This window comes from Athene cunicularia (genome assembly GCF_003259725.1).
Source record: "Athene cunicularia isolate RWA chromosome 1 unlocalized genomic scaffold, athCun1 chr1_part1, whole genome shotgun sequence".
NCBI lineage: Eukaryota > Metazoa > Chordata > Aves > Strigiformes > Strigidae > Athene > Athene cunicularia.
Genome location: NW_020799091.1, coordinates 19,288,878 through 19,309,235, shown reverse-complemented (window position 1 = coordinate 19,309,235; position 20,358 = coordinate 19,288,878). Strand labels below are relative to the sequence as shown.

Sequence of the window (20,358 nt, the reverse complement as noted above, 5' to 3'; positions counted from 1 at the left end):
GTTCACTTTAGCAATCTCACCGAGCAGTCAGATGTTGTCAGTTACCCACGTCAATAGTGCAGGTGTAGAAATCATTACAACTTTTATCTTTGCACTACTGACATAAGCAGCCATGAAAAATATGTAAATGACTGTTCCATACAAGCAGTAGAAACAACTTGTATTGATTTAAATGTGTTAAGTGACATCTCTGAAAAACTCGGGCTTTAGGAAGAACATCAGCCACCTCACTGGTGAAAGTCAGTTATGACAGTGGGCAGAAACCTGGCATGTGTTCTCAGGGGGATCTTACCTCGCAAAAAAGGCCACTGACATCAGTGTGTGGATTTTCTCTCCTCCTGTTACTGAGGTATCTATCTATCTCTCACTCACTCACTGGTTTCAGAGGCCTGCAGTCCTTCAAAACAGGAAACATGCTGTAGATGCTCACGAGAGCAGCTCTGACTGCCAACACATCCATGTGGAAACAAGCTCACTAGGACACCTGAGTTTCTGTTTCCACCAGTCACCAAATGTCCCTCCTACCCCAGGAAGGAAACATCTTCCATGAGAGCAGGACAGAGTCCCTCTGCAGACTCAGAATTACAGAAGGCAGGATGATCTAATCAGCAGAGGTAAGTCTATCTCCTAAGGTCATATAGTCCATACGTAAAATTATATATATGCCCTCAGGTGAAGCACTACAGTATGTAAACTAAAATTCAATTAACAAAATTTTGCCAGAATATAGATGCACACAAACAGCTAGTAATGCAAGACAGAGAAAACATACTGTATTTGGAAAATCCTTTTCACTTTAGGATTAATATTTTCAAGTAAAATCACTGCTTAAAAGAAGACCAGATGTGAGGCAGTATGCAAGAATTTTCTAATAAGGTATTTTTAAACATCTGAGTCAGAAATGCTTCTGAAAAGATGATGAAGATGATGTCCTGTATCATCTGGTCCTTCTAACCTATGACTTTTCACTGATTTGAGTCCATCAGATGAATGGAAAGAAATTTTTTAAGCTTCCAGAAGAAGTGTTCTTATTTAACTTGAATGCAGTAAAGTGCTCAAATGCAAATTAATATCTAGCAAATTAATGCCAGGGCTCATAAATCTACATTGCAGTAGAAATATCTCACTAGTGAGGGAGCAGAGATGCTTTACAAATACTGAATCATAACCACAGACCTATTTTTCTGTTACATAATTCATTCTTTTCTGACTGACCAGGCAATTGATTTGCATAATGAATGCAAATAAAAATCACTGTACTTCAGTTAGTCAGATGGTATTTTTTAGGTAATTAGCATGTAAGTATTAGTAATACAGATATGATTAAGCAATGATTTAGCAAATGTTTTTACCTTGGTCAGCTTCTATACATCTCTTTCTAGATTTCCTTCATAATTCTTACTCGTATGACCATAAAACCACACAACTTCAGTTTCCAGTCTTTCTCTCTGTCTTATTACACAGTTTAACCTTAGCAAATACTTCAAGTAAAAAAGGAAATCATATTATCAATGGGAAATGGAAAGGATAAAAGTAAGCATACATAAAGCATCAGAGAGAAGTAGAAGCCATAAGAAAAGTGGATTTATTTGGCCACCTCAGAACAGAAATAGAAATTAAATGGGACATATTTATTCTGAATATATAGATAGGGAGGTCTATCAGCAATCCAAAATACAGTATTTTACTTTAACCAAATACTTAGAAGATATATAATTATGCCCTCAAGTTCTCAACATTCTATAACATGCAAGTCACAAGCTAGTAAAGACATATTTTTATGCTTTTAAGCATTGGACATTAAAATATGAAGCAATGCTTCTTAAATTGTATATTTAAAGTTTTAGTGAATGCCAAATTATACATTTGTTTAAAATACAACTCCTTCCCTGGGAAATACTGAAATCTTTTCAGAATATATTCATAAGCTGTTTAATACACCCACATTCAAAGAACATGTTTTTTATATATATTTATAATCATAATCTGACAAAAGTGGACTCTCTGGAACAGTGACATCATTCCTGCTATAGTTCTTTTCAAATCCAAGAAGGTTGGAATGATGTGGGTCACTTCTGAACTTGAATGTAAGCCTTCAGTTGGAGAACTGGCAAAATACCATAAACTGTACTAAAAGTGATTTCCCACAGGATTTGTGCCCAGAAGGCATAATGTCTAGCTGTCAGACATCCACTTATGGCAAATATCAGAACAAAGCTAGTACTCATTTGCGAGCATTATATTCATTAGGCATAGTATACAGTTAGTTAATAAATAGAAGGATGTCACTTTTGTAAGCACATTTCCATAACTTTGGGAAATGTGAATGCTCAGTTGAGAAACTTTGTTTTGAGATTTAAAGAGTTTTGCTCATCCATTGTTTTCCCTTAGAAAACTGCAAGCCATGTAGATCACAGGAAGTGAACAGTATCAAAATGACAAAACTATCAGTTAGGTGTTATTCAAGGACATAAAATACAGTAGAAATAGAATAATATGCTAAATAATATTCTAAAGTGCTATAAATTATCAGAAAAATATGTTAGCATCAGACTGGAAAAATGTTAAAACTGAGACACTAGTTTTTGCATTCAGGCCGTTACTTGATAACTGGGGATATAAAAGGGTATGTGTGCTGGTACAAAACTCTGGATAATATCAGAAGTTACTTCCAGTACCTAACATGGAACCTGGCTTTTAGGGAATTGCTATAAATGATTTTGTCTACAACAGCTATTTCCATTAATTGCTGTAAGAGAATTCCCACCTACATTTTAAGTCACAAGATACATGTCTGAACATAAGCTTCTATAATTCTGTTTACATTCCTTCTTTTGGAAATCAAGGTACCTGTTTTCCATTAAAACTTTGCTGTTCAAACCACCACATCCAGTTAGAGGTGGCAGCTAAATTCCAGCCCCAGGAAACCTGATTGAGGCAAGTTCTCAACATGTCAAATACACACCAAAGTACAAGGGCTGTGGCCACTTTCATGGAGAACCATGGAAGAGGTAAAACTTCGAATATTTTTATAATATTCTAAATAATATATAAAATATGTAATAGATAATATTATACTATCTATAATGGTATATAACATATAATACAATCCTATCAATTTTTCTATTCAGCAAGGAATTATGAAGCATCGGTTCGATTCGATTCCCTCGTCTTGAGGGGAATGAAACCTGTATCCATTACTTCTGTTTACCAGACTACAAAAAACTGGCAGGACTAAAGGCCTGGACTACATCAATCCCTATGTTGAACGTCAGTCTTTGCACAACCAAGTAATGCACAGAATCACAGAATCATCTGGGTTGGAAAAGACCTTGGAGATCACCCAGTCTGACCATTGACCTAACACTGACAGTTCCCAACTACACCAGATCCCTCACGCTATGCTGATCCGACTCTTAAACACCTCCAGGGATGGGGAGTCCACCACCTCCCTGGTGAAATGCTAAGGCTTGGACAATTGGCCTAAGCCAGAGTTGACCTATAGATGAATCCTGTACATTTTATAACCGATAACCATTGCGCTAGTAGGTATTGTACTAAATTATAACAACGCACTTATGCTGATGTAAAAAGTGCTAAAGCATTGAAGTACCGAAGCCTGAACAACAGGCTCCAAGCCGAAGCTGCTGACTTAGTCTATAATCATTAACAAAGTATGTAAGCTCGCTAGTGAAGGATGCAGCTTAGACAAAATATAATCAGGAGTGAGGAGAGAATGTATCCAACTTCCCTTGTTCAGCCTTGTTCAAGGCTGAGAACCCAAGTATTTGGCCTTGTTAGAAACTGCCTTGGTTTCCCCCCCCGAGCCCTGGCCAAGCTTTGGGTGGAATCCAACAGGAGAACAAAACCAGAAATTTTCTGCTCAAAACAAAGGTGCCGGCTATTCTGGCCTGTTGATCTCTGGTATATAAGGCTGGGCCCGTTTGCAGCGACTTTGGATGCCTCACCTATGGGTGGATGCACCGCGTAGGATTTCCCCCTTGCCGGGACAGGCTCCCCAAACCCTCGCTGTAACCGGGGTTCCCCAGCCACTGCGGGGATGGGTGATGATTATATATGCAAGTGGTGATGTATTTTTCTTAATCTCCATTCTCTCTCTCGTGTAGTAATGATTTAATGCATTACCCTGTTTTTTCCTGTTTGCTGCTTTAAGTACACTGTTCTGCTTTTTTCTTACTGCATGTTTTCTGTATTACACTGTTATCACTAGTAAAATACGCCTGCTCTTTTCACTCTGGTGCCTGAGTTTAATTGGTATCCTTAATCAGCAGAACACCTGGGCAGCCCATTCCAAAGCCTAACAACCCGTTCTGTAAAGAAATGCTTCCTTATATCCAGTCTAAACCTTCCCTGACACAACTTGAGGCCATTCCCTCTTGTCCATACAGCAAGAAACATAGCAAATACAAAGGAGATAACCCAGTGATCAGGTGCTGCTTCTTGCTTGCTCTCCTGTGGTCCCATGACCATACAGAAGAACAGGTTCAGCCCACGGAGAGATGTGACCCAGTAGATAGGCACTTGCTGTCAAAGGAGCATCCATACACCTGGAAACTGTGTAAGCACTTGACTATATCAGGCAGCTGAACTGCAGAGAGAAGTAGGAGTCCAGACATACTTCTGTTCTCACTAAATACAACTGGCTGATTTTAACCAGTTACCTCCTCAGTCATGTTTGTCTGGGGACGATATTTTGTGGATATATCCAAAACTTCCCACTAAGATGTTTGTCAGACACTACATGTGAGACCTATTTTTAGGTCCCCACTAGGTATTAAAATTTTAACAGATTTTGTAAATGGAAACTAGGTATCTTATTTTGATATAAGAATGCCAGGAAAGGAATGAAAAAGTAGGCAATGTTATTTTAAACCTAGGAAAGCTTCAATTCTGAAATGTAGTTTTTGTTGTTATAATTCTTCCTACCAGTTGGAAGTAAGTGCAAGCGCATCTCTTCTTTATGGGTGAGTCATGAATTCAATCTATTAGACTGAAAAGGACTCTATATGTTTCCTTCAAATTACAGAATGAAAAGACAGTTACTGACCACAGTATAATTGCATTGCTCTGTCTCCATTACTTAGCTATAAAAAGATATGTTCTAACACACTTATCTCTTTGTTTCCAGAAAAGCAGTCTATCTTGAAATTCAGCAGGAAAGCCAGCAGAATGTGTAATTCAGAAGGCCATTTGTGTCAGCTTTGTTTGAGATCCTGCCCTAAATCTGAATGACAGACACTGAATGTCGCCTCAGTTCATATGACACAAGCTGAAAGTTACGAGCATTAGCAGCTTTCTAGTCAGCTCCTTGAAATATGCAACTACATTTGAAGTGGATGGATTTTCTTGAAGCAGTATTCCCTATATTTAATGCTGCACACCATGGCACTTTCTATCACATCCATCCAGCATATTGCATTCACATGGCACAGCACAACCACTGAGGAAAAATAGCAGAAGATTAATAGATGGTGAAAGTGTGGAGGTAAGTCTTGAGGTAAGCAAATAGGTTATATTACCTAGAACTTGGTACTCACAACCTTAGTCTGGAAAGGAAGCATATTCAGATTGAAAATAGAAAAGTAATACTTAAAACTGCATTTAAAATTTTCATATTGAAGTGCTTTTCAGTAAGTAGTTTCCTGTATTTAACAGTGTAGAATGAAAGAGAATATTTATAAAGCATTACTAAATAGCCATTCCTTGTTAAACTTGTCTGAGCTCCTTCACAATATAATGCATGAATTTTGTGTACACTGATGTTTAAGATCACCCTTGAAAGTAACCCTTTTCCAGCACGAGCTTTGTAAATTGGTCTTATCTGCCTAACATCTTAACTTAGCATCTGCACTGTGCACAAATGCATTTGCTTCTTGATCCTCCCCAGAAGCCCTCCATGTAATCATTGCCATCTCTGCTTTCAGACTTAACACTGATTATGGGTGGTAAAAACCAAAAAAAAGTATTAAAAGAATGAGACATTTTGAACTGCTGTGGGGAAGGGCTGGTGTGTGGTATATACATTGCTCAGCTTCATGACCTGATATTCAGTGTTTTTCTTAGGGTTAAGCTAACTCAGTTTCTAGCACAGGTGTTTAACAGCTCTGGATTTATGTCAAATACTAATGTTAGTCACGAGTGTCAGTGTTGATACAGCTAGGCAGGTACTTCATTGACATTATAATTAATTATTAGCAAACTTCTTGTTTTTCTTGTAAAGTGTGGAAGAATCTCTAATTCCCACTATTTTAAGTTAATTGAAGACAACTGAATGGGATTTTAACTATTAAACTTGAGCTCTGCTAATACACAGCAACATAGACCAAAACGTGTTTATAGTTGACATAGTAAAAATCTCTAGAGATAAGCCATGAGGCAAACTCATCCATGCAGGAGAACTTTACGAACACTTTGAATGAATCTCAGTGTTTTCCTTCAAATGATACCCTATTTACAAAAACAGGTGAAAAATTCATAATAACAATAGCTGTATGTAATCTGAAACAGTGTAATTGTTTTTAAATGATGTGCAGATAAGAATTTAAAATGCAACATAGCGTAATGGATGTAGGAAAACACTATGAGCTTTAAGTCTATTAAAATATTATTAATTGATGATGCTTTTGAAGCAAAGTACAACCACAAAAAAATAATTTTTATGTATCCAATTAAAATCTGCAGAGCTTCTTGGCTTTGTAATTAGAAAATTAAATGTCCTAATTTATCAAAATTGAGATAATCAAAGGAACGGACAAATTTACAACATAATGAATCCATACCCTACAAAACCAGACAATGTTCACTACCACGCAGAATCCTACATATTGGTCAAAATCTGTCACATCCAAATTGTACTACAGTAGAAGAAACATATTTTTGAAAGTGGACATCAACATGTAAGATCTAATGTCTTGAGGTCATTCTGTCTTCAAATACAAACACAAGGCATTTTACTGTAAGTAAATCTTAAATATTATCAAGGAGAAAATGAAGTGTCTTAATAGTCTCCCTCTCATTTGCCATTCTCAATTTGAAAATTCAGTCACCAAGATGCAGACAGTGTTCCTGAAAGCTTTAATCATCTTCAACTACTCTCTAATAGTTAGACCTACTGGAGAAGAAACACTAAGAACAGAAATTATGACAGAAAGTAGCAAACTGCCAAGGTATAAAAGGATGGAAGTGTAATTGTTAAAGAGATCCTGTGTAATTTAAAATCTTTCTTTGTACTGGCTTACAAATGAAACATGTTCATGAAGAGATTGTAATTTGAGTTTACTATCTCATCATAACCAATATATGATAAACTAATCTGGGATACTTAAAATGACATAGAACAATGCACAAAGTGCTATCCCGGAATTAAGGAACTCTGAAACATGCAAAGTACTTTATGACCCCAAACTGATCTCTAGTCATGCAAAGCTTTGCACATTTCCAAATTTTTCTTATTAGTCTGTTTCCTCAGATTGATGCTAGTTTCTAAAAATCTTGACTAATTATAGGTTGATGACCTGCTGCAGACAAACAAGTTCTATTGTAACATAGAAGAAAAAGTCATACTTATGTGTTTCAAAACTGAAAAATAGAAGTTTACAGAAAAACTTTCCACAGTATATGGCTTTAATTATTCACCATCAGCAATAAATAATTCATAATGTATTTCAAAATTGTATGTGTAACTTTCCTTTAAAACAATATTTTTTCATGTAAAACAGAAAAGTTATTAGCAGTTCTGCAAATGCTGTTGAAAATCTTGTGTTCAGAAAAAGGTGAATATCTATAGCAAACAATATCTACATATATAAATTCATACCTTAGTTGTTTAAAAGCTTCTGCCTTCACAAGTGGTGTTTCTACAGAGTGTTCAAAAAGTGCTCCTTCAGGCCCTGCAAAAAACAAAGAAACCCACTATATTGTAAAGTTCAAATGTAAAAAAAAATGGTGACAGTGATTTATATGGCCACTTTGATATCAGAAATTAAGATAAGAAAACATATATTAACAAGAATTAAAATAAAGCTACAGTCTTGCAGTGTTGATTGGAACGAGACAGTGCACACCACAAGTAATGTAAAGTATAGGTGTAAATTCCTAAAATGAAATCTAAGAAGTCTGAAGACAGAGAAATTTTAAACTACTTGGGACAACAAAATAAGGAAATAAGATTTTTACTATGTAATTTCCCTTAGAGTTAATAGAGATAATTAAAAGTCCCATAAAACCTTTGCAAATATTACAGACCTAAATAATAATTTATTTTAGACTACTCTATACATAGCACAAATTCTGCCATGTAGCTTTATCAAAGATTTTCCCTATTTTTAGGCAGACTTGCTGAGCATAAAATGGTATTTATGCACATAAAATGGTAATGACTATGGGATCAGATAGTTTACCTCTTGTAATAAGAGTAGTTTCATCCCAACGAGGAAGAAACAGCGGGCACCCAACCTCACGAGGAGCCTCCTTATTGGACCTGAAAGTTTTCCAAGCACCTTCATTTCTGCTCTCCTGAGGACTAGTCCATCACCAACTCAGCAACCTTCTGCTGCCTGAGATTCACTGGGATCAGTGAACTAGCTGAATTAGTACAAAAGCCCCTCAACAACAGAGATGGCTCAAAAAAGCAACTAAACACCACCAGCTGCAGCAAGGGTGGTCTCTTGCCTTCTGCTTTGTGAAAGCACTCATCCAAAACTGGGGAGGGCTTAGGATGAGTGATCTTCTCCAGCTTAGAGGATACACATATATAAACACTTTTCAGGTGAATATGTACCAAGGATATATATTAATACTCAACATGGCTTTCCTGGCTGCTCTTTGAATTAAAACAGAAAGCAGTTACTCTCAGGAAAGAATTCTGGGCTGTAGAAAGCCCTAAATAAGGGGTTTGGACTCCATCTAGAGAAACAAACTCTTAAGAGCCCTCTTGAGCTGCAGGCTGGTGAATATGCACACAAGCATGTGCATGTAATACATATTAAATGCAAATATATGTGTAACAAAAGAAAACTGTTTTTTTGTGGTTTATGTCTGGAAAACCTGATGAGATTGAGATGAAAAAGTGAAAGTATATGTATAATCAGGCAGAAAGAAGGGAAGACAAGGGGAAATGGATGATTAGAAAGTATGGTGTAGATGGTATACATGTGGTATTATATGGTATTAGATGTGGTATAAACAGAAAAAAACCCAATAAATATAGTGGGAGCAACCACAGATAACTTGGTAAAAGGAAAAAAAGTGAAATCAAGAGAAACCAATTAAAAATGAATACATTGCTGAGCCAACTGAAGGCTGGGGGAAAGTTCTCACAGTGTCCTAAGAAAGCATGAAACGTGCTGCTTTTTGAGAAGCATTCTAGATGAAATCATAATTCCTTAGAACGAAATCTGCTTAGCTTGGATTGAAGAGAAGTGCACAAAATATAAGAATTACCATACTGAATCACTTCAGCAGTTCAAGGAAGCATGGATTTCTAAGTTCCTATTTAAATTTTATTTAGCTGCTGATATCCTCATTGTCAATTTAAATAGATGAATCTTTCTGGAATCTGCTAGCTGGCATGAATATACCACTGGAAAATATAAAATTCATTAATTCAGACAGGACTTTAACACTTCTTTGTTAGCAATAAGATTATTATGCAAGATAAAACCTATTGTCTAGCCAGACATAGTTAATTATTCTCCTGTTCTTGTATTTGTGCTGGTGGGTGTAACAAGTTGGCAACCTTACACATTGGTGATGATGGAAAAAAAAAACACCTGAAAGAATTAAATAGGTCCGTCAGAAAATGCTGATTTGGTAAAACTCAGGTATTTTTAGGGATACGCTGATCTGTCAAAACTTCTGAATTAGTTTACTTGCCAGCTAGAGGTGTCAATGAATTAAAGTTTTTCATTTGAGCAGGGCCTGCTTCAAATGTGTTTCTTCTGACACTGTGATCCTTTGAGAATGTACCACAATCCTGACTGTCCTTTATTCCACTGTGTCCTACATGACAATTCTGAGCAAAGCAAGCATTTCACTGTTTTCTTCACTCAGATTTTCATTTTGGATTACAGTGAATGAGTTGTAATTTCACTGAAATATATACTGTCACAATACTACCCGTGTTAACAAAAAACTTGCCAGCAACTTTGAATGATCTCCAAAGACCTGATTTATCAGGGGAGATAGCCTGATCATAATGTCTTCCAACTGTATTTCTGGGAAGTCTTTACATATGTCTACATTAGGAGGTAATGTGACCTGAAAAGAGTGGATTTATGGAGTGATGGACTTGGTGCTAAAGATCTGCTGCTCATACTATACAGATCTAGGGGATTTTACTTTGAACCTACTCTAGTCTCATCCTGTGGATTTAAAACACATTTGCAATTCTGATGAAGTAAATGAATTCTTGGAGCCCATTTCTCAGTTTGGTTTCATCCAAAAGGTATCCATTGTTTTCACTCCCTAACTCCTCCATGGTATAAACCAGTGGGACATGAGAACTGTCAGAACCATCAGATCTGCAGTAAAAGTGCAGTCTGACTAAACAAAATGCTGTTGCAGATGCACATTTTGGCTTGATGACTGTGGAAGGCATTTTTAAATTGCCTTTATTTTCCCCTTCCTCCTTCTTACTCTTCCATGCATCTTGTATACCATCATACATTCTATGGTGTGCTCTTACACTTGAGTATGGTTTGGATTCAAATTCCTTTTTCCTTAGACAGTTAAAATTTTTCAGCAATTTTCAGTACCAGTTTAGTTGTACTGTGTCACAAGATGAAGTACAATGAAGATACAAGTGAATTCCCATTCTTAGGTGAGCTGCATAGTTTTATACAATGCCAGTTATATGAAACTGCGTAGTTTGAAATTTCATGCCTTGCTACACTGCTGCATATCCTTACATGTGATAGCCACAACGGTAGAATTTGACTTTGTGCCGATTTCTTGATACCCAAATAATAGTGTGACATAGTGAGGATCTTGGCTGGATACAAGATTCATTTCCATCTTGGTTTAAGATCTATAGGAAAAGCTGAGCATTTGATAACACTGCTGTTCTGGAGTGAAAGACATATCAGTTTTCTCTTGGCTGCTTCCAGTTGTCTGAAGAGGGCTTCATTGGCTTCTTCCCGATCAGGTGATCTGCAGTATACAATCACTACAATGTTGCCCATGTTGATCTGCCCTCTAATCCTGATCTATAATCTCTCAGCTGGCTCCTCATCCATCCTAAGGCTGAGCACAATGCATTTTCGCACATAAAGGCAAACTCCTCCCACACCTTTCCAGTCTGTCCTTCTTGAAAAGCCTCTATTCCAGTGAAGTATTTTGAGTGGCACATTTGTAAAGCATCCTCACTGTCCTCATGTTATAGTGTGTCATTACTGTAGATACAGTCCTCAGATTGAAAACATTGAAATGGCCAGTGCATACTGGGGAAGCCACATGGAACCTAATGGCATGATACTGGTTTACTGCTATTAAAAACCTAGCTTTATGTTTGCATTTTTATAAATTTTCCTGCTATGTCTGTAAAAACATTTTTTATTTAGTTCACCTGCCATAAACCATATAGTTTCAATTATTAGAAAGATTAGAGAAGGAAATTATCACTTTCATTAATAATTTTCAAAAATAACATTAATAGCTACTTACAGAATCATGAAAGAGCATATCTATCTGTCAGAGCAATAAAAGGTAAATGGAGCCTAGTATCACAGAATCATAGAGTACGAAGTTAGAAGGGACTCAAGGATCATCTGGTCCAACCTTTCTTGGCAAAAGCACAGTCCAGACAAGATGGCCCAGCACCCTGTCGAGATGAATTTTAAGTGTCCAGTGTTGAGGAATCGACCACTTCTCTGAGGAGATTATTACAGTGGCTGATTGTTCTCATTGTGAATTTTTTTTCCTGTGTCCAGTCAGAATCTCCCAATGATTAACTTGTACCCATTACCCCTCGTCATTTCCATATGACTCCTTGTAAAAAGGGAGTATCCATCTTCCTTGTGGCCACCTTTTAAATACTGCAACATGGTGATAAAATAGTAGTTCGACTACATCAACACAGTCTATTATTACTGCTAAAATAATAAATAATTACCTCAAAAGGAAAAGATGTGTCTCTAAAACTCAACTAGTGTGTTTTGTCTCCACATTAGACATCACCAGTGTGGGCAGACTCTGTAAAGCTCTACTCTGTGCTCTGCCTGATTTGCATATAGTTCCTCTGTCATCTTTAGAAATCCATACCATCACCACAGCACCTTTTACACAGAAGTCCACATTTGGTGATATAAAAATGAACAGTGTTTGCCATTTGAGATGTAGCTGGATAAGGTTATAAAAGAAATTCACATGAATCGTCTAGGCTGGAAAAGACCTTGAAGATCATCAAGTCCAACCATTAACCTCACATTTGACAGTTCCCAACTACACCAGATCCCTCAGCGCTATGTCGACCCGACTCTTAAACACCTCCAGGGATGGGGACTCCACCACCTCCCTGGGCAGCCCATTCCAACGCCCAACCCCTTCTGGAAAAAAATGCTTCCTAATATCCAGTCTAAACCTTCCCTGGCACAACTTGAGGCCATTACCTCTTGTCCTATCACTTATTACTTGGTTAGAGAGACTCATCCCCAGCTCTCTGCACCCTCCTTTCAGGGAGCTGTAGAGGGCGATGAGGTCTCCCCTCAGCCTCCTCTTCTCCAGACTAAACCCCCCAGTTCCCTCAGCCGCTCCCCATACGACCTGTGCTCCAGACCCTGCACCAGCTCCGTTGCCCTTCTCTGGACACGCTCGAGTCATTCAATGTCCTTTTTGTAGTGAGGGGCCCAAAACTGAACACAGGAATCGAGGGGCGGCCTCACCAGTGCCGAGTACAGGGGTCAGATCCCTTCCCTGTCCCTGCTGGCCACGCTATTGCTGACACAAGCCAGGATGCCATTGGCCTTCTTGGCCCCCTGGGCACACTGCTGGCTCCTGTTCAGCCAGCTGTCAATCAACCCCCCCAGGTCCCTCTCTGACTGGCAGCTCTCCAGCCACTCCTCCCCAAGCCTGTAGTGCTGCTGGGGTTGTTGTGGCCCAAGGGCAGCCCCCGGCATTTGGCCTTATGGAAACTCCTCCAGTTGGGCTCAGCCCATGGCTCCAGCCTGTCCAGGTCTCTCTGCAGAGCCTCCCTACCCTCGAGCAGATCAACACTCCCACCCAACTGGGTGTCATCTGCAAACTGACTGAGGGTGCACTCGATCCCCTCGTCTAGATCATCAATAAAGGTGTTGAACAGGAGTGGCCCCAAAACCGAGCCCTGGGGGACACCACTCGTGACCAGCCCCCAACTGGATTTAACTCCATTCACCACAACTCTTTGGGCCCGGCTATCCAGACAGTTTTTTACCCAGCAAAGTGTGTGCCCACCCGAGCCACGAGCAGCCATTTTTGCCAGGAGAATGCTGTAAGAAACGGTGTCAAAGGCCTTAATGACCTATTTTTCTGTCTATGAAAGGGATGTGAGCTGATAAATCAGATATATCTTCTAGTCCAACTTTCACTTTTTTATCAAAGTTTGGACTTGTATTAGAGATGCCTGTATATGCACAGAAAGATGTTAGAAAGAGGAACCTGGCAAAACTGATTGGATCTGGGGAGTGAACATCTACACAAAGAAAGATTTGTGAGACCTGAGTGCAATCATGGTTGCTGAAGCCTTGTTTGAATAAAGCGGATCATTGTTTTAGGGATCTCTTCCTATCTCTTGGTCCAGGATGGCATGTCTCTTGGTCTAAGCACCACTGTGGCTCAAAAACAAGACAGAGAGAGCTTCTCCATAAAGATACTGATCCCCTCTGTCCTGCCAACTTTTCTTCAAGAAAAGTGGAGGGGAAGCAACTGCATTCTATTAATTTCTTACCTACTCATCATTAAAAGATTACCCAATACAACAGTCATAAAATATAAATTATAATCTGTGCTTTTAAAAAAGTTTTTTTTATGCAGCAGTTGAGATTACTTTATATCTGCTGATTGCTAATTATTTTTCTATTTTATAAAAGTTTATTTACTTGAGCCTATTTTCTTCCTTCTATGGACAGTCTCCTAGCTGGCAAGTTTGTAGGGATGGCAAAGCAGTGAAAAACAGTACTCATAGCCATGGACTCTAGCTATTTATGCAGGAGGATTCTGTTTCCAGCCAGTGCTGTGACTTCACTCCTTCTGCCATAACAATATTGTGAGTTCTAAAGCAACTGCCTCTTTGCCAGCCAATACAATGGTTACAAGGTGGGTTTCACTGTCACAGTGCCAACTGAATGTATAAAATCTTACCAGAATAAAATGCTGATGTTCGATACCTCTGTAGCTGCATAATATATGTCTGCAAAGAGGATGTAATTTGAGTACATGCTCCTTCAGGTAGCATTAATTGTCATGAAGGGTTAAGCTGAGCTTCAATTTCATACACCTAAATTTAAGTGTCTATGATGTAGGTGTCACAGATGAGCTAGAGGCAGAATTTAGCTGCCTAATCATATGTACCTGCTGCCATCTAAAATACAGTTGTACATCCTGCCTGGCCTCTGACTGCCACAATCAAAGGAAGTGTCTTCTGTAGATAAAGCAATACCATGTGGCATCACACACACCCTAAGGTGTTTCAGACATTGCTGGATGCTTACGTTTTAGCATCTGATCTCGGCCACTATATGTAAGGGAGATGAGTGAGCCACTGAGCTCATCCTAAGCAGACAACTGTGTTTGGTGAGCAGAAGAGCCCTTCCCATGCCAGGTCTAGGTGTCTCCTTCACGCTCTAGGTTGCATTGACTCTGTTGACTGGAAGTTCAATTCGGTTGTTTGACATGGGTATCTAGACCTGTCTGTGACCCTGTGGGGTATCTGAGACACTTGCTGACCATGGTTTTTCTCCAGGCATTTGCTCTTCTTAGGAGAACAGAGTCTGCTGCTATTTTATTCTACTACATGGGACAGAAGTCGTCTGACTGAAACAGTATGAGGTCAAACATACCAAACTCTTGGAAAATGACAGTTCCTGAGGTGTTGGGTTGGATTAGCTTGTTCTTAGACTTTCTCATTGTTCCTGAAATACCATAAATCACAGACATTTGCTCTCTGCTACATTATATTTTAGTTGAAAACTGTCAGATTTTCTTACAAATTGTTAGTGAGTGTTTCATAATTCACACAAATAAGGAGAAGTAAAATCAAATAGTTTACTATATTGTACATAAAAAACTGCAAAATATTTTTTGTGTATTTTAAGTCTGAGGTAGTCTGGTTTTTATGGTATGAACTTTTCAAAATTTATTTTATATTAATCTTCTCTAAAATGTTTAAAAAATTATCTCACTAGGCAAAGTATTAGTAATTTATCCTTCATGCTAATCTAATAGTATAATTTAAATCACAACTTTAATAAATTAATTTGAAGAAAAGTAGGCATGAATCTCCTCTAACTTATATTAATTTTACACTGAAATAACCTCACTGACTTTAATGGATTTGCTTTTGAATTGTACTACAGTGTAAAAAAGAAACAGGTAATGTGTCTTTCTACAATATCTGCTAAAGTAAACAATTATCCTTTCAGGGTAAAGATTAATATTGGACGAGTCAGAATACATGTTTTAGCATAACAATTTCAACTCTTGTATGAATGATTTTTACTTACTTTGAGGAGAGATAGACCTTTTCCAAATCAGTTAACAATTATGCAGTTTTTCATATCTTTGTTAAACATGCTTTTCTATTAAAGTTTAGCATCCCTTGGGCAAACAATAATTATTTGATATGGTTTCCTGGTTAAACAAAGTTGCAATTTCAATTAGGTTAAAAGGTAAAAAACTTAAGATAAGACCCTCAGGCGTAAACAAAATTTATTAACACATTTATTATAACTTAACTTTGGCTTTGAAACACTAATTGTATAGTTACTACCACAGTTGTAGCTTTGCACAGTGAAATAATATGAACATAGCCATTAAAATTAAGACCTCAAGATTTTAGAGGACTGTAATTAGCAAAAGTTAAACATGATAGTTGCAATTGGGTTGAAAATATTAAAAATTTAATTGAAAACAAGTTACAGGATAATGACAGTATTTGCTTTGATAGACTCTTCTGCTCAAAGAGAAATCACACCTTGATGTACTTGTTTTAATGCAACCTTACACCTGGAAAATGAAGGTTGACTTTATCAGGTCATATGAAAGGAAACAGCTTTTCTTGTGCTAACTATGACATCTTACTTTGTAAATGAGTACTTCCGTGATTCGCAGAAATAGCCTACGATAAAGTTGTCTTCTGACATATGACATTTTAAATATACTTCAAATACCATCCTGTGACATATGTGCTACACACAGAGCAGAAATACAGTGGCTTTCACTTTGAAAGATAAAACCATATGAAAATATCAGAGAGAGTTTAAAAAGTTTCTACAGATAAAACTCAATACAACTCAGACTGGAATATCAAGAATTTTTTCAGCCTCAGTTAACATTGTGCACTAGAAACATTAAATAATTCAGAAAAAAATGTACCAGTACAGTTCCAATCACTAATGGCTTTAAAATAAAATACGTACATACAGACATAAATAGCTATTTATAAATGCATATTATGATTTTGCTGTTAACAGTTTTTACTGATTATTTACTGAAAAAGGTCAGGATATCTTCAGATTCCCATTTCCTAATGAGGTAAAACCAGAACTGGTGTTCAAACGCAATTACATATTTAAAAAAGCCATTTTTATTGTGTTTTTCTGTGGCTGTTATTTAAGCATTTCTTAAACTGTTACAAACCTGTGACTCGAAGTTTATCTGTGCCAATTACAACCTCATTTTCATCCACTGTGAAAAGTGGCTTGCCGTTCTTTGAGTTGATCTGAAATTGCTGACCGTGGAATTCTACCATTTTAGGACCTGCAAAGAACAGTAGAATAATGGAATGTTTGCATCAGCTTTCTGCATTTTTCTATACAAAGTGCTAATAATTTGAATTGTGATCTTAATAATTTAGTGACTCATTTAAGTACATTAAGGATCATGAAGCACCCAGATGTTCTAAGGATAGTGGCTCTGTAAGTACTGAAGTCTATGTACATGATCTAATTTGTGGTTCTAAACTGTGCCTGCAGTCATGCTTTCAAATTGGGTTTCCAGGGAATTTAGGAAATCCCTCACAAATTGATCAAGATAAACATTCATGTTCTTGGTATTGAAACTGCTAAGATTCTTTGATCAGTATGAGTGTCTAATTTTGTTTTTTTTTGGGTTTTTTTTTTTTTTTTTTTTTTTTTTTTTTTTTTTTTTTAAACATAGAAACTAATTACCAGAGTCTTTGCAGCATCATCCCTTTTGATTAGGGAGGCTCAAATACTTTAGAACTACAAACCCCCCATGTAAGAGCAGGACCCTCAGCTCTTCATAACAAATGCCAGTTTATCTTCACATCTAACAAATGTTACTGATCATGTTCTTAGAAGAGTTTCAAAAAGCTATGAGAGTATTTGCAATTGGATCTGTTACACCAAAAATCAAAATAATTGTGTGCAAGGGAGTCTTTATATACTACCAGATCCTAAATTCAGTAAAACATCCTGTTCTACAGTATTGGTTTGGTAAGTGGATATAAATCAAACTCTTAATATTACCCTTTCTAACAACCTGATCAATTAAAAATTCACATTACATAAATCTGAATGTCTATCTGATAGAGTCATCATCTAAATCTATGTTCAGAATTAAAATTACAGAGAATGGTCAAAGCAGTTAAGACTCCTTTTCAGCAATTTTTAATAAAGGTAATTCACAGACTATCCATGGGACTGAGATGTACCGAGCTGCTTCTTCCCAGGAAGAACCTGTATTACCATGCTGACTACCATAAATGTTAAATATATTACAGGCAGTAATTCTTCAAAGAAATAGGATTTTTTTTTTTTGTTAGATCTTATGTTAAAATGGCATTAGGTGACAGATGATTGATACTGCTAAGAAATACATTCAGGTGTTTCCTAAAATCTGCACGGTAGCTGATGCTAGAGATGCATACTGTAAGTTTTTATACAAATTCCTTACTGATTCACTCATCAGATGCAAAGTATTGCTTTTAATTGCCCACCAAGCATGGAAAGGGTTATCAAAGTCATAACGTCCTAAAGTAGGGCAACACTTTTAAGGCATAAACCCCAATATTGATTCTACTTGAAAATGGTCAGGATAGAGGGTTGAACTTTGCAGTACATTACATTCTGTTGGACTTGTGCACCCAGGCACAGCCTTACAGATCTCAGTTTGGCTCTTCTCTAAAGCCCGACTATTTCTAAGAAGAGTATTGCAAAAAGTGAACTCAGAAACTATCTTCATTCCGTGAAAAGGTATTAAACAGTCTGTTGGGGCTTTTTTACAGCAAAAGAAGCAGTTCTGGGTAAGTGAGGCAAGGATGGATGCCTGTAAATACTTTCCTAGAAGATTTTGGTTAAGGTGTTTTATCGTTTCTGTCTCTGCCCAGCAGCAGTAATGAAACTGCCCATTTATATAGTGTAGGTAATCCTTGTTTATTCAAACAAATGAAAGGCCTCAGTATACCGGCTGTTATCAACATTACTGGTGCTGTAGGGGCCAGTTCCTCATTCTTCCCATTCATCCATCCAACACCATAATTGCAAAGCTCAGCATGAGTGTGGAAAACAAATCAAAGCCTCTGCTGTCTGACATGATATAGTTTGGGCAATTCAGGCACACTGAGGGTACCATGTTTTTGCTGGAAGGGATTTAGGAATGATTCTTGGTATCTTTTGTTTACACTGTATAGAAAAGGAAGGTACTATTTGGAGTCTTTATTTCCTCCACAGGAAGGGAACCCAAATCTTCAGCTTCTACAGTCAATGCACGGGGTAGGACTGCTGGAGAAAAACTGTACTACCACCTTTTCTTCTCCTAACCCTGGTTATTGTTGGACCTCACTCTAAAAAGCATGCAATTAAAATATCTGCTCTGACAAGGTTAAGCAATCTTTTTTTTTTTCAGTGCTGTCAGTATTTTAATAGGTCTAGCATCCTGGAAGCAAATATTTTTATATAGCTATAGAATATCTATTGATTAAAAGAATTATTAACTCATTGAAGATCCTGAAGACTTACATTTTAGGTATACGTACTTTAAAGTAAAGTGGGTGCCCCAAGACCTTTCACAGGTTCAGTTCTAAACTGCGAGGTTTTATAATGTGGGTAATTTTAAAATACTAATTAGAAAGTGCTGTAAGGGTATTTGAACTATTGTGCAAGACTGCGAACAATACGCTAAGAAAGTCAGAAATACTGTTAATTTATACATTAATTGTTAATTATTTACACATGATCACAAAAAAAATACTTTAATGTGACAAAGTTACTGTATGTTTAGAGGTAATGCTATCTACTGAATTCCTTGGTACAAAGGAATTTCATCTTTGAAAATAAATTGCTGGGCCTCAACAGTGGCACTTCTGCTCTTTCCTCCTCAGCATCTTTGTAGTCACAGAAGTTTTCACTGATTATAAATCACTGAGAAAAAAAAAAAGGATTTGAAAGAACTGGAGAAGAGTGACATGATTGGTACCAGATCTAGCTTGATCTCTTTTAGGAGTACATTTATTTTCTTGATTTGCTAATTTGTTGAATCTATTTCACAAGCAATCTTGTAAAAGAAAGATTTTTCACATTTCTCATAGTAAGAACAGGAAAGACCTATGTCAAACAGCATGAATTGCTTAATATAATTTGTACATCTGTATATTGCCAGAAAATTGACAGGTTTTTATTAATGGGATTTTTACAAAATGCAGATTAATTCACAGAGACATGTGACATGACAAAAGCAAATAGTTATAAGATATAGGAGCTGCTTTAACTGTTTGAATTTAGGATGAATATATACACACTAAAGATCGTTTACATACCTTGGACCAAATTCTGTTTTCTATCACCTAACCAGTGTAAACAGGCATAGATAATAAATGCACCTGGTGCAGACTGACTTCCTCATCTGTCATCTCTAATGCAATTTTCAGGCACGGTGTTCCTACTGATACAACTGGAAATGCAATATATACCATTTTAATCATATTGGTTTATGCATGCACTGACCCTGCTCCAAGTCACTGGAACAAGGCTGGGATTTAGCCTTTCTATTCCCAGCTAATGGATTTTAACATTAGACCACATAAGCGCATTCCTCGGCTCTCCTCTTTTATTCCACTCAATTAATATCTGATTATTCCAGGCAAGACAGAACTCCTTTAATAGGAGAAATTGAGGGAGTCCTACCCTA

General features: G+C 37.2%; 1 protein-coding gene across 13 annotated transcripts in view; it reads right to left on the bottom strand.

The window, feature by feature from the left end:
• SGCG (sarcoglycan gamma) overlaps positions 1-20,358 on the bottom strand; it is a 149,160-nt gene that overhangs the window by 20,545 nt on the left and 108,257 nt on the right. For all 13 annotated transcript variants that reach the window (XM_026860385.1, XM_026860403.1, XM_026860354.1 and 10 more), the window contains 2 exons: positions 16,849-16,968; positions 7,838-7,910 (listed from right to left, as the gene is read on the bottom strand). In XM_026860385.1, coding sequence (XP_026716186.1) covers positions 7,838-7,910; positions 16,849-16,968 — 193 coding nt within the window. The remainder of the gene's footprint in view (positions 1-7,837; positions 7,911-16,848; positions 16,969-20,358) is intronic.